This window comes from Rhinolophus hipposideros, assembly GCF_964194185.1.
Source record: "Rhinolophus hipposideros genome assembly, chromosome: 10".
Taxonomy (NCBI): domain Eukaryota; kingdom Metazoa; phylum Chordata; class Mammalia; order Chiroptera; family Rhinolophidae; genus Rhinolophus; species Rhinolophus hipposideros.
Genome location: NC_138056.1, coordinates 24,356,933 through 24,373,325, shown reverse-complemented (window position 1 = coordinate 24,373,325; position 16,393 = coordinate 24,356,933). Strand labels below are relative to the sequence as shown.

General features: G+C 37.5%; 1 protein-coding gene across 1 annotated transcript in view; it reads right to left on the bottom strand.

Moving 5' to 3' along the window:
• LOC308503722 (uncharacterized protein) overlaps positions 1–16,393 on the bottom strand; it is a 164,817-nt gene that overhangs the window by 83,389 nt on the left and 65,035 nt on the right. Inside the window, exon 2 of the mRNA XM_081063329.1 lies at positions 8,016–8,261. Within this exon, the coding sequence (XP_080919455.1) occupies positions 8,016–8,233 (218 nt within the window). The 5' untranslated portion in view covers positions 8,234–8,261. The remainder of the gene's footprint in view (positions 1–8,015; positions 8,262–16,393) is intronic.

Here is a 16,393-nt window from a genome sequence, read left to right as displayed (position 1 = left end):
AGCTCAGTGGATCCCTTATAGCTCTTTCACGCTTAAGGACCCGAGTTGGTGCCTTTGGGGAGAAATTCTTAGCACCTTAGCACAGGAACCCACACCTATCCAGGAAAAACACACAAGAACAGCCAGAGGCAGAACCAACACTAACCGCTCCTTTTTCCTCTTTCCCTTGCCTTTTTTTATGTGTGACAGGGACTAGCTGACAATAATCAGCAAGGTCCGTTTAGTGTATAGTCTGGTCTTGCTGTGACTAATAAGATGATTGGTTGTATATATCCTCTTTATGGTTGTTCATTATATCACCCTAACATAAAGTAATTTAATTTCAGTGGGATAATTAGGGCATTTCTAATCTAACTGATAGTCTGAATGAAATGAGATTCTCAGAGGGAGATTTGTGTATCAGGAGACTGATGACCTCTGGCCCCAATTTTCACACAATGTATTAATCTGACAGCCCAACTTCCCAGGCATGCTGTATCGGAACATTTCCGAGCCTGTGGGTTATAGAACACACCCGCAAATGAGATTACTTTATTTATAATGAGATTTCCTTGGGCTCAAAGAGACAGATCATAATATTTTAACTGAGGCCTTCAGACTGATGGAGTCACCATATGGTAACAGAAGCCCTGAAATGCAAACCTACCAGAGGGAGTGTGGCCCTGTCTGGAGTGTCTGAGATGCTACTCGGCAGGAGAACTGAAGACCAAGCCCTGCGGGAGGCTTGCCTGACTGGGACAGCCCAAGGCCACCCCAGCAGGGAAAATCTCATGCAGGCTGAGGGTCATAGGAGGTCCATTCTCACCTGCCCCCCTCGGGGAAGCTACAGAAAGAGTCTGTTCAGTAAGCCTGAGATGGGGGAACAAGGGAAGAGACCCCTGGAAAGAGAATGCAGCAGAGGTTGTGGGGGGTCAGGGACAGCATTGTGAGCAAGCAGGGGAGCCATGAGACCTACTGCCTGCTCCCAAGTCAACACCCCCCCAGTGGCAGACCCGCTCAGCTCTGTCCTCCACACTGGCTCCCACCTGATCATTGGAATCATTCTTTTATACCATCATCAGGGCAGGATGCTGACTCTTATGCAAGAAAAACCTGCTACTGAAAACACTTGTGTTTAGTCACTGAGCACCCACATGTGCCAAGCACTGGTCAAGAGCAAAACAGACAAATCCCCCCTTTCCAGGCTAACATTCTTCTGGTTTTGTTGTTCACAGCTCTTTGGTAAATTACTTTAAATTCTTTTAGAATTTAATTTGAGAGAAAAAATATCTGATTCTCTGGAAAAAAATAATGTTTTCTTTTATCACATAATAGGAATTATGCAGCTCATCTTGTTCCCCTTGTTTTATTGGGTGTCAGGAAGCGCAGATTTACTGCCATTCTCAACAGCAGTTACAATGTTGGGTTCATGCTTTGTGTCTTTTTCCTTCTTTCTATTTGCCTTACTTTTCTATTTCTAGTGAAAGAGATTTCTGTAAATGCATCTTATTTGGTAAGGTATTTCCAGTTCAGTTGAAAAGAGTATAGTTTATTTTTTAAAATAAGCAAAGATAGAAGCATTAACTTACAAAAGGCCCCTGTTAAAAATTCTTTAGTATTTACTAAGTGCCTTTTAATAACTGACATCTGCTGAGCACACGACATGGGCCCTTTTCTAAGTCCTTTGTACCTCACAACAGCCTCTGAGTGAAGCACTATTATCCCCTCTTCAGAAATGAGGGAATGAAGACCAGAAAAGCTAAGTAGTGTGCCTGAAATGACACCTTCAGTAAGCAGTAGAGCCAGGACCAAAACCTGGACAGCCCACTAACGGCTGCCCTCCTAACCATTGCTTCTCTGCTTATACAACTTACTGTGCTAGGAACCAGCAAAGGGATGTTACCCACATGGGACGCCTCTGCTAGGCTGCCTCACATCCTCTACCATAGCTGGTTTATTGCAGGAGAGAGAGGAACTACGAGGGAAGAGATGGGGGATGAGGCTACAGGCAGAGATTTCTTGATGGCTCTGGTGTTGGGTTATTTCTCTCATTTTAGGATATTTCCCTCAATAGCCAAAGGTACTCTCACTCCAGAGTCTGGCTCAGACCTTCTACTGAAGGGAGTTTACGTGGAGTTTGTGATGGTTATGCTTTTCTGATTAATGGTGGGAGCTCCTCTCACAAAGCAACCCTCTTTGTCCCCAGGCATTTCTGACATGAAATTTCCACACCTTTGCCCTCCTGGGGTGGGGGACATGCCTCAGGGTGTTCCTATTGCTGCTAAACCAGACACAGCCCACTCATCACCATTACTGCCAGACCCCCCTGGGTGCTAGGATATGTCTTCCCTGCAGCTTGCTTTGCAGTTTCCTGGTTTGAGGACTCAGTGAAGTGTGGCAAGAAATCCTAGAGACTGAGATCTGCCACTCATCCCCAGGAGGCTGTGCTTCTGGGGAAGGAAAACACTGGGTGATCCAGCATGGCCCGAGAACAAATTATTTTCTTTAGTTCTTTCAAGAAACATTCACTGAGGACAAAATACATGCCAGTCAAGCCAATACCCTCAGAATGTATAAATGACCACGGTGCTGTGCTGCCCTTGAGGGGCTCACAGTCTAATGGGAGAGGCAGCCATACTATTTTCACGGCAGGGAGACTGGCGCCAACTCCCTTCTGGTGGGAGTGAGGCCCCTGAGAGGGAAAGCATGGGAGGATAGTAAAAATTTAATCAACATCCCAAGGAAATGGATTTGATGGTTATTTGGGAATGGACTACAGTTATTGCATCAAATGCTGACGTGCAAATCCGTACAGAAAGTACTGAAAGGTATTCCAAAAACTGTTTCTTCCCCTTAAGAGCTTCAAGATTTCCCTGACCATATGTTTTATAATATTTATACTCTTGACTAGTTTGGTGAGCCCTTTTTGAATAAGCAATGCAAAGTTTCAGTCCCCAAAGGATAAAATTTTAAAACATAATTTGGGAAACGCACTCATAATGGCACATTGCTGGTATTTACATACCCATTTCAGTGGTTTCTGATTTGGTCGTAGAGGCTAAAATGGAAATAGAGAAAACCAACATTGATATTTTTTAAAAGAAGAGAATAGTTAACATTTATTACCGTAAGTATATACATTTCGTGCCGAGGGCTTCATATGCATTCTCTCATTCAATCTTCACAACAATCCTCTGAGATAGATTTCAGTATTGTCACTGTCTCTGTGTTACAGACGAGACAACAGAGTCTTAAGTGTATCAAGCAACCTGTCCCCCAGCCATCCCTGAAAGAGGCAGGTGTCACGTGACACTCTGTCCACAGGGGCCTCACCCACACACCACACCAACTGTCTCCCCTTACTGGCCAGTCCCCTGTTCCCTCCTGGGACATCTTTTTATAGCAGTTTGGCCCTGAATAGGCTTCAGGATAAGTTCCTTCGTTGTGATAAGCAGGGCCTGCGATCTCTGACAGCTGTTCCCCCGCTCTTCATCATCATCTGAAACAATCAGTAAGCATTAGAGAGTACTTTTCCCTTTACAAAGGTGATAATTAGATAACAAGCTGAGATTAAAGTAATTACAGTTAGACAGCTGGCGAGGCAGCACCGTCATGTTGAAATATTGTTGGTACTTCAGCATCTGGTTCTAATAACAGCACAGGCTAAAGGATTTTACATTAATTACAGAACATAATTTAATATAAACATATTTAATTACAATTGATGAGCAATAAACTGTTCAAGAATGACTTAACCCCTTTCAAAGTGATGAGAACTTTGGGCAGGTTGCGGTATCTTCTGCTGTCTTTCTCACCTGTCCCTCAGTGCCCTCCACAACTCCCTGGTCCCCTCTTCTGGTGAAAAGCCCCCTCATAGAAGGAATGTTCTAGACAAGAATGTTCCTCATGGATTTCCCCATGGGCTCTCGGTGCATATACGGCACTGCTGATGCTTAGAAAGCCAGGTGGAAGGGGGTGAGTGTGCACGCCAGGCTGGGATGCTTTGCTTGGGCCTGACCAGCTCCCCTTCCTCTCAGTGACTGGTGAAATGAGGCTGGTTTCCCTGCATTCTCACACCTTTAGGTGGTGCTGGCTTGGCTTCTGACAGTCAGTGAACAATCTATTAACCAATCTTCAGATCTCTAAGTAAAAGTATAAAGATAAACCCACTTTTCTGTCATGACTAGGAAATTCCTGCCCGCAATAGCCATGGTATTCTCACAATTTTGGAGTCCATGTATAATACCTGGAGACATGACACAGCACACTCTCTATTCTGGCAGGAATTCTTCCTTACCAGGAAGTAGTGATGTTGCCAACCCCCATCACTACCCTCACAGTCTCCACTGGATAAAGGACTCAACCATCATTATTTGTACATCTTCTTTCCAGAAACCCCATTCACGAATGGGAGGCATTCAAAAGCCACAAAAATCATGTTATGGGCTGCATGTCGGTGCTCCTCCACCACCCCCCACCCGCCCCAAATTCATATGTTGAAAGACTAACACCCAATGGGATGGTATTAGGAGGTAGAGCCTTTGGAAGTTAATGAGGTTTAGATGAGGTCATGAGGTTGGAGTTCCCCCCGATGGGATTATGTCCTTATAAGAAGAGAAAGAGATTAGAGCCTGTTCTCTCAGCCATGTGAGGATATAACAAGCAGGCAGCCATCTGTAAACCAGGAAGCGGGCCCTCACAAGTTCTCAACCATGCTGGTACCCTGATCTAGACTTCCCAGATTCCAGAACTGTGAGAAATAAATTTCTATTGTTTGAGTAAACCACCTAAACTATGGTATTCCATCATAGCAGCCTTAACTGACTAAGACATACCACTAGTTCCCAAATGTATTGAGATGATTCTAAAGAGTCAAACCAAAGAAGTTACAAGGTTCCTTCCTAAAAAATAGCTCTGGAGTAAATCATAAATTTCACTGTTAAGTTTCCCTATGTGACAAATGATGTGAAATTCAATAAGCCTCAAATACTGTTTTTTTTCCTTTCTGCTATGGATTTCAAGGTATAAAATACATGTGGGGATAGAGCCAGGAGAGCAGTTTCCAGGCTCTCAGCCTCACGTGGAAAGGTGCTGGCTCAGTTATTAGATGGCCATCAGCTGTAATCAGATGGCCATCCACTGTGGCTTGGTGGCCATCAGCTGTTACCAGTTAGTCATTAGCCACTAATATAACTGTCATGGCTATGCTAGCAAGCACGGATTGCAGCTAGCAAGGTGGGTCGGTTGGCTGACAGAGACGCAGATGGCAGATTACGGCTAGCAAGTGGCGTTAGCAAAGTGGGTGGCGGATTGTGGATCGTGTGGATCCTGCTTCCTGTGTCTTGCCTGGCCTCCAGCGAGACTGGGGTGCAGGAAGACCCCTCGGTGGGGTACTGGCGGATGTTTGCTTTTGTGTCTTGACCATCCACCATTGAGAATATAGTGGTGTGACTCCCCTATCTATGGCTCCATTGTTGTTCCTTTTTGGCCTCAGCATGTCCTGTGTTCTTGTGCGGGGAGTGGGAGTTGAGATCCAGCATTACAATATACATTCTCCTAAAAGCTAAAATGAGTGCTGTAAAGAGTTTTTTATTCATAAGTAAGCAAGTGCAAGCTCCTTCTAGAGGAATGACTGACAGGTATACACAAAGTGAAATTAGTATGAAGATTCAGGACCCTATAGCAGGGTCCTGCTATAGTATGAAGATTCAGGACCCTATAGTCCTCCAAGGGAGGACCAGGCACTCTCAAAGTGAAAGTTTTCTATACATACCTTTTTAAAAAAAGAAGTTTAAGTTCCCTGATACAGCAAATCTGCAATGTGAATGAGAACTGTAAGGTATTTTTTGTAGATTAGGTGCTCTTGCAGAAGTGATGAAGGGACAGAAAGGGAAAGTAGCCAATAAAGCACTTGCTGTTTAAAAAGTTACCACTCTGTCATCAAAATTAAAAATTTTTGTATGTCAAAGGACACTAGCAAGAAAGTGGAAAAACCCACAGAATAGCAAAAAGCATCTGCAAATCATGTATGTGATAAGGGTCTAGTATTCAGAATAGAAAAAGTAATCTTACAACCCAACAATAAAAATACAAATAACCTAATTAAAAAGTGGGGAAAAGATCTGATCAGATATTTTTCCAAAGAATATACACCAAAAGCCAACAAGCACAGGAAAAAATGCTCAATATCATCAGTCATCAGGGAAATGCAAATCAAAACCACAATGAGATACCACTTCACACACATCAGGATGGCTATCATCAAAAAGACAGATAATAACAAATGTTGGTGAGGATGTGGAGAAATTGAAACCCTCATACATTGCTGGTGGGAATATCAATGGCACAGCCACTGGGGAAAACAGTTTGACGGTTCCTCAACAAGTTAAACGTAGAATTACCATATGACCCAGAAATTTGATTCTAGGTATATACCCAAAAGAATTGAAAACATGTCTATACAAATACTTGTACACATTCATAGCAGCATTATTCGTAATAGCCAAAAAGTGGAAACAACCCAAATATCCATCAACTGATGAATAAACAAAATCTGTGCATCTGTATAATAAACTATCATCCAGCCATTAAAAAGAACAAAGTACTGACACAGGCTACAACATGGATCAATCTTGAAAACACCGTGCTAAGTGAAAGAAGCCGGACAGAAGACGACATATTGTATGATTCCATTTACATGCAGGGCCCAGAATTGGTACATCTACAAAGACAGAAAGTAGATTCGTGGTTGCCAGGCGATGGGAAGATAGGAAAATTGAGAGTGACTGACTACCAGCAAGTATGGGATTTCTTTTTTGGGGTAATGGAAAGATTCTGGAATTAGATAGTGGTGATGGTTGAGAATATACTAAAAGCCACTGAATTTGTACTCTTTAAAATGGTTAAATAGTAGATTTTATGTTATATAAATTTTACTTCAATTAAATACATACATAAATAAATAAATAAATAAATAAATAAATAAATAAATAAATAAATAAATAAATAAAAGGTACCAAACTGAGAACTAGTGCTTCATCTCACTAGGGAGGCCTGGGAACCTGTGCAAAGTGATCAGCGATATCTCATTCAAGAGGTGAGGAAGCCGGGGTATTTACACACCAACTGCCATCAGTCAGTGACTGGAGGTTGCTTCAAAGGGGCGTTAATTCCTTGCACTTCTGGCCTGGCTGTAAAAGGGGCTCTGGTGGCCAGGGAAAGTTCTGGTCCATAAATGTTGCTGCTGACATTCAGGCCAGTGTGCCCCGACAGGGTACAAGGCAAGGAAGTCCAGGCAGTGAACTGACAATCTGCTCCTCTCTCATCAAGCTGTCTTGGGATTAAATAAGAAAGTCTGTAAAATGCTTCACAGCGCTAGACACAGAGAAAGCTCTCAGTACATGTGAGTTATCTTCACAGAAGACTCAATAAGGTTCAATAACTTGATCAACACTACACAGCTAACGCACGGCGAAGCTAGGATTTACGCAGATCTGTCTACAGGACACAATCTTTCCCATACAGAATTACATTAACCAAACATACACTGACCAATCTTGCGAACATACTCATGGGACAGCAATCACATCTTGATGGCAAACATCTTTACATCTTTATTCTCTCCTCCTGCTTAGGTGCCCTCGGTGGGGGAGGCAGCTGCTTTTCTCACAAAAAGACCTTAAGGGCTGATGTTATGTCGGCTCAAATTGCCCCAGGTCTAAATTGTATGGGGTTTGTTGTGGAAGTGCTTACCTGAGATTCAAAGCCTGCACATTTGCTGACAATGTAGTCCAAAGGAACAAGCAAGCTACACAGACACCTGAGACTGCAGGAGCAGCAGGGCAAAACTTTCCTCACTCACATGTCAGTCCTCCTGTTCTCTGAAGTAACCTGACGTTCCTTTGGCTCACCAAAACAGGGGCATTAGCAGAGGAAAATGGCGAGAATCTCCTCCCAAAATGCCCTGCATGAACTCCCAACCGAGGGCCGGCCCCAGGGCTGACATGAGGATGTGGGGCTGCAGAACCCAAGCTTACCTGATCAGATAGTGGTTGATAATAGTGTCGAAGTAGCTGTAGTACACAGCATTATTCACATGGCCGTACTGGTCATTGTCCTGCCACCTTGTCTGGATGGGCAAGAAGTACCCATAGGCCTCATGGTGACGAAGACAACCCTCGGCTCGTTGGTTCTCTGATGATGTAGCCAAGAAACGGATATTCTTAGGAAGCAGCCTAAAAACCCAAGAGGCCATAGTTGGTGATTGCTGCCTTGGAGGGTACCTTCAGGAAAAAGAGCAACAAAGGATAAAAATGGTCTTCAGAAATCCTGATTTATTTTTACAAAAGCAATTATATTAAATTTTGGCCATTGGTTTCAAAAGGAAATTAGGTTTTTTCCCTAGGAAATAAATCTTCCCTGATAATTGAGGTCCTTGTCACAAACCTGTTTACTTTTCAAAGGGCTCCTTACTAAAAAGGCTTTGGCACACACTGACAGAAACAAGTGAAGCTTTTGTTTGAATTTGACTAGTGGGAGTTTAAAGCATATTTGTATAAGGTCTTCGGTTCCACAGAGTATTTTCAAGGAGGATACTGATTCTGACAAAATCTGAAACACTACTGAAGGCATAAAGACAGAGCCCAGGAGACCAAAACAAAAATAAAATGCTTGCCAGACAACATTATCAACTGGGCTTAGCAATTGTAAGTATTTTTTAAGTATATTAATCTTCTTTTAGAACAAAAGTAATGCCCTATAGAAATTTTTAAAAATATGCATAAACAAACAAAAGAGAAAAAGAACCAACAACCTAACAATACCAGTTGTTAACATTTCCATGTGTTTTAGCCTTATAGTTATATATCCATATAAATACTCTTAAATTGGACCATAGCACACATGTTGTTTTGTAATCTCTTATGCTCAACAATAGATTATTATATTTAAATCCTCTCCTACATCATTTGTAATGTTGAATTCCATTATATTCCATTGTATTGAAGCACCACAACTTATCAAATCCACTATTGTTGCATATTGACGATTTTGATTTCAATTTTGTTGACTGGGATTGGAATCTTTGTAAACAAATCTTCATACACACCCATTTTCTTAAAATAATTTTTATTATTTTCTTAAAATAAACATCTAGAAGCAGAATTGCTGGGTCAAAGGGCAAATACATTGCCAAGGGTTTTGATATAAATTAATGCCCTCCAGGAAGGTGGTACCAATTTATACCCTCCCCAGCAGTGTATGAACAGGTCAATTTCCTTGTCAATTTTAAAATGCTTTGTCAATTAAAATTCTCTTATTTCCATAGAAATTTAATGAAATGAGCTAAGTGGAAAGATGACTGCTGCTACTGGCTATGATGAAATAACCAGTACAGAATAACCCCTGTGTTTGAGAACAACTATAAAAGCAAGATAAAAGAAAAGTTCTTTGAAGGTACGAGGAAACAATCAAGGCGGCAGGACTTTACAGGCTGCAACCCTGGGGACAGGGTAACACAGTGAAGTGAGCCTTGCATTTGCCACTGCTGTTTCTCATCAGGGTATTTGCCAACTCACTGTGTGGGAAATAAAGGTTGAAGAGATAACAGGACCGAGAGCTTGCGGTGGGCTTGCTGTGTTGGGAGAGCTGACAAAAATTGAAAGGCCAACATCCTGGAGAAGAGTGAGCTGCAGAGTGAGCCTTATAGTACAAATTCCTTTCAAGGCATTTGCTGACTCCTAAGCTGCTGGTGCTCTGTTAAGACAGAGAAACCAGTGGAAAGCAACTGCTACAAGATTAAAAATCTAAGGAGAAAATAGGAGTCTCATTGTGCTGAGGACACAAAAATTAGCTTTCAGGGTTGCCGAGGAGGAGGGCAAAGACCCCAGACTTTCAGTTTTGACCCAAGGAGGGCTACTCCCTTAGAGTGAGGGCAAACTCTAAATTGACCAGCCTTCATCAAGGTTATCTACTCAAACATCATCTGTTAGCCAGTGGAAAACTAAGTCATCTCTGCAGGAAAATAACACTACTCAAAGTCTCTACAACTTTTTATATACAAAGTCTGAAATTCAATCAGAAACCTACCAGGCCTACCAGGAAAGAGGAACAAATGACCAAAACTCAAAAGATTTTTTTTTTCCAAAAAGACATAAGCTAGTCCCACAGACTCACACAAATTTTAAAATAACTATTTTTAACAGGAATAAAAGATAAAGGGCTACTATCCATCCCAAATACATAAAGAACTCTAAAATTAAGAGGGGGGAAAATCACAAACCCAATAGAAAAATAATCAAAAGTCACAAACATACAATTCACAAATGAAGATTTTAAAATGACCTTTAAACATATGAAAAGATGGACAACTTCTGTCATAAGAAGAAAAATGCAAATTATAACTATGCTGAGACACCATTTCTCAATGATTAAATTTGATAAAAATTGCAAAGCTTGATAATATATTCTCTTGACAAAGCCCTGAGAAAAAGACATTCTCAATAGATTGCTGGTGGAAATGTCCCATCTTATGGGAGGAGAAGTTGACAATACCTAACAAAACCACAAGTGGGTTTATCTTTTGCCCATATCTAAAATTTACCTTGAAGATACAGCTTCAACAGTACAAAAATACATATGAACAAGGTACATCACTGTTTGTAATTGAGAAATATTGGGGGGAAAACACACATAGGAGATTGGTTGAATAAACTATGATACATTCACACAATGGTATATTATGCAGCTATAAATAAAAACTAAAGATGTGATATGGCGTGATTTCCAGGATATCTTTGTTGTCAACAAAAAAAAAGCAAAGTGCACAAGACTATACATATGCTACTTCTGTATAAGAAAAAGAGGAAATGGATAATATAAAGGTATTTATTTATATTTACGAAAAGGAACTCAAGAAAGATGAACCAGAAACTAATGAGAATTCCTTACCAGGTGGATAGGGTGGAGAAAGGAAAGTAACACTCCTCTGAATATAGCTTTTTGTGTAATTTTCAAATTTGGAACCATGTTAATGCTTCACATACTCACAGTAAGATGATGATAGTGATGGTGGTAGTGATGATGACGACGATGAGGGCAATGACAACAAAATTAAATTAACAAAATTAAATTAACAATGATGGAGGAGAAAGAAACCTAAAATGGAGTATAAACATAAACAAGTGAGCTTAACTATATTTCAAATAAATAACACAATCACACTAAAGGGGAAAAAATAACTAGTTTTGAATACAGGGTTTTGACTATATAGATTCAGTCTAAGACAAAACTCTTCTAACAAATATTGAACACTAGTTAAAAGATGTGTATTTTTATAGTAGTTGGGTTAGCAATTCTGACCTTCTTTCTGTGAATCTAAACCTGGGATAATGAGTGAATACACTAAGAATCCTGCCAGCCAGGTTTCTCACTTGGAGAAAGGACTTAGAAACAAAGAAAGAAGAAAACTAAAATGAACCTTCTAGTGTTAGATTAGATTCGGGAGTACAGTATGAACTCCTAGATTAGGGATAGAGATATAATCCTGTTTACACTAGACCTGTTGAGCCTAGATGCATTGGCACTCCAGTAGAAGATGAGTACACTTAGTGTTCAGATCTTATTTTCTAAATACCATTCTCCAAAAAAAGGAACCAGGGTTCCTTGAAGAAATGACTGATTCCAATGCCAGGGCAAATAAGGTAAAAGGTAATCCTGGAACATCTCATTGTGCCAGAAAGTAAAGAAACGTTCAAAGAATGATGTGCATGGCAAAAGTTCTTAAGAGCCAGCTTGAGTGGGCTCGCAATGGCCAAATCTGGAACATTTGAGCATCAAATTAAAAAAATGAGATCAATGGAAACAACCCATTGAATTAAATAAGAACTCTGAAGTCTACCAAATTAACAAATGGGAATGAAAGAAAACTTATCTCTTACATAAGTATGTCAAGTAATAAATGTATAAAGAATAATAGACTTAGAAAACAATCATTCTGAAAACATCACAGGAATAATTAATTCAGTCAAGAATCATCAATGGATGTTAAAATATACTGGGTACAAATTTGATGAGGAACAAAATATTTCCATTGTCTCAAAGTATTTCCCCTCAAATAATTTATTCATTAGAAATCAATAATAGTAACGTTATGGTAACTCACGTTGGCAGACATCTACTTATCTAAGTTCTCAAAGTTAGTAGCACCAATAATGAGTCAAATGAACATCATGTGCCTCCTGATATAATGGACAGAAAAGGCCACAGTATCACTTCTGTGTTATTTCTACCAACAATGCATTGTCTGAATCTACCCCATGATGAAACATCAAACAAATCAAAATTGTGGAACATTCTGCAGAGTAATTGCTCCACACTCTTCAAAAATATCAAGATCATGAAAGACAAATAAAGGCAGAAGAACTGTTTCACTCAAATAAATTAAACAGACATGACAACTAAATACAACGCATGATCCTATATTACATACTGGACTGGGAAAAAATATGTAGCTATAAGGGACATTATTGAAATAATTGATAAAATTTGAATTGAGACTATAGATCAGATAATCAGATAATCAGATAATCAGATTAATATTTTATCAATATTAAACTTCCTAATTTTGATATTTGTACTATGGTTACTTACATTAAGAGAAATTTCTTGCTTTTAGGAAATACAAAACCAAAAAATTAGGAATAAAGGGGCATGACATCTGCAACATCCTGTCAAATGGTTCACAAATAATGTATATGTATGGGAGGGGTGTGGGGAACATATGTACATGGAGGGGAGGATGATAAAGAAAATGGAAGAAAAAATGTAAAAAGTTGGTGAATATAGGTAGAAGATATACAGTAATGTGTTATACTATTTCTACAAGTTTTCTGTATATTTGAAATTATATAAAAATGATCTACTGTCACCCCAATACATTTTAATTAAAAAAAGAAAAAAAATAAAAGGCACCCCAAAAAAGCTGTCATTAATGTGTTCAAAAACAAATTTAAAAAACTGAAAATTTTGCCAGAGTATGGGAATCTATGAAATACAACCATTTTATTATAAATTCAACAGATAGGTTATTGGTCACAGTAGAGGAGAGAATTAATTAACTGCAAGATAGGTTAATCTAAATATTCAGACTAAGGTACAAATTAAAGGGATTTAAAATTCAAAACAAACACAAGTGACATGTAGGACACGACTATTTTTAAAAAGTAATATAATTGTTGTAATTAAAGTTCTAGACAGATAAGAGGGAGATAATGGTTAAGATGGAATATTTGAAGAGCTACTGACAGAAAATTTCCCAAAACTGAAAGACATGAAGCCACAAATTCAAGAATCATTATGAACCCAAGCTGGATAAATTAAATTAAAAAAAACAAACAAACATAATAAAACTGCTGAAAACCAAAGACAAAGAAAATCTTAAATGAAGCAAAGAATAATAAGATATTTTACCTTCAAAGCAACAACAATAACCTGACTTATTCAATGGAAAAAATGGAAGAAGACAAAAGAATGAAGCCTTTAAAGTTCTTAAAGTGAATAACTGCAGTTAGAATTCTATACCCAGAGAAAATATCCTTAAAAATAAAAGCAAAATAGTTATTTAACAAAAACTGAGAGAATTTATCCCAAGCAGACCTACACTAAAGGCAATGCTGAAGGGCACCCTTCAGAAAGGCGGAAACTTACCCTCAATGAAAGCATAATAATGCAGAAAAGAATGAAGATCAATGGAAAGGGTAGAGAATTGGGTAAATTTAAATTAATATTGACTGTTTAAAACAATAATGTTAATATTGTCTTGGGGGCTTAAAATATGTATAGAATTAAAATATCACACAACAGTAGCAGAAGAGATATGAGGGTAAACTCAATTATAGGGTTGTAAAGTCCTGGCATTTTTTAGTAAGTGGTAACAATCCTAATTTTAGGTTGACTGTAAGTCAAGAATCCATGCTGTAACCTCTGGGATAATCACTAAAATAATAGAAAAAGGATGTTTAATTAACATAGGGAAAAAACTCAAAAATAAAAAATACTTTTCAAATCCAAAAGAAGGCAATATATCTGGTTAAAGGACCAAAAAACAAACAGTAAGACAACGGCTTTGAATTTAAAAATAGCAATAATCACATGAGTATAACAAAATCTTCAAAAAATAGGCAAAGACTCTCAGAATGGATTTTAATAAACCCAAGTATATGTTATTTATAATAGACACATCTTAAATATAAGCACACAGAAATGTGGGAGTAAAAGGATGGAAAAATCATACAAACATTAAGAAGAAAAAAAGGCTGGTATAGATATACTAGTAATAGACAAAACAGATTTTAAGGCAAGAAGCATTATTACATATAAAAGAGAAACTTTAGGTAAAGATAAAAGATCAATTCAACATCAAGATTTCATAACATAGCTTCAAATACAGTTAAAACTAACAAAACCAAAGGAGTAACAGACAAATCCCCAATCACAGTGGGCAGCTTTAACATACTTCTCTCAACAGTTCAAAGAACAAGTAGAAAATAAATTAGTTAAAATATAGAAAAATCGAATTACATGATTAACAAACAATATGGCATCCAACAATTGTAGATTGCATTTATTTTGAAGTACATATGGAATAGTTACCTAAATAAAACATATTTATTAAAACAAGTCTCAACAAATTTCAAAAAATTAAAATCAGAACATGTTCTCTGAGCACAGTGGAATTAATCTAAAAATCAGTAACCAAAAAAAAAAACCTTTAAACATCCCTACATGCCTGAAAGTCAATTAATAAACTTGAAATAATCTATGAGGTAAATAAGAAATAACAATGGAAATAAGAAAACTTTTTCAAGAATGATAATAAAAATACAACATAAAAATTGTGAGATACAGCTAATCTGTACTTAGAGAAAATATCATATTAAGTGAAAATCTAAGGATAGAAATTAATGATTTAAGAATCCATCTCAAGAAGCTTGAAAAAGAACAGCAAACTAAACTAAAAAAAGTATAAAGAGCTATAATAAAGGTAAGGACAAAAATCAATGAAATAGAAAAAAAACAGAGTAGAGGTCAGTAAATGTTTTCCGTAAAGAGACAAATGGTAAATATTTTAAACTTTATAAGCCATAAAATATATCACAACTACTCAACTCTGCCATTGTAGTACAAAAGTAAGCACAGACAATACATAAGTGAATGGATATGACTGTGTTCAACATGGCCATATTTACAAAATAGGTGATGGGTCAGATTTGACCCATGAGCCATATCCCTCTAACCCTATCACAGAGGGATACAATAAAGCCAAAAGTCTGTTCTTTGAGAAAAGAAGACAAATAAAAGAAGACAAATAAAATTGATAAAACCCAATAAGATTGTAAAGAAAAAACAGAGAATACAAATTATCAATATAAGAAATGAAAAAAGAAACATCACTACAGAACTTGCACAAGCATTAAAAAGATAAGATGCTATAAATAACTTTAGACCAATAAATTTGATAATTTAAATGAAATGAACAAATTCATTTTTAAAAATACTATTTTACCAAAACTGACACAAGGAAAAATAGAAAATCCCAATAGTCCTCTACCCATTAAAAATAAGAATGTATAATTAGAAGCCTATCTGCAAAGAAAACTGCAGGCCCAGTGGCTTAATCGGTAAAGTACTTAAACATTTCAAGAAGAACTGACACAAATATTATACAAATTATTCCAAGGAATGGATAAAATGAGATCAATTCTGAACTCACTTTATAAGGCTAATAATATAACCCTTGATACCAAAGCTTAGCAATAAAGAAAAATTATTACAGGAAAGTAAAAGTATAAAGCCATACAAGTACATGTAAAAATTTGGCAAAATCAAATTAAAATATTCACAGATCAAATCCCGTGATGTATATAAAGCATAGATCTCAACCAAGTTAATTTATAACAGTAATACAAAGCTATTAACATTTGTAAATCAATCAATATAATTTACCCCACTGATTAAATATAAAAGTTATATAGTCACTAAATAGATTTTTAAAAAGCATTTGATGAAATTCAATGCCCATTCATGATTTTTAAAAATTTAAACTAGGACTAGAAAGAACTGCCTTAAATAATAAAGAACATATTTTTAAATCTACAGTAAATACATTAATGGTAAAATAGTGCAAGCTTTTTCCCTGAAATCGGGAATGAAATAGGACGTCTGCAATCACCACTTTTATTAAACATTCCACTGTGGTCAAGGAAAAGAAATTTGAATTATTTAAAAATATTTTTAACTCTTATTGTTTATAGATGATATGAATGTATACATAAAATATTCAAAATACAAATAAACCATTAAGGATTAAAAAGTGGATTTAGAAAATCACTGGATAGAGACATCATACTTATAATAA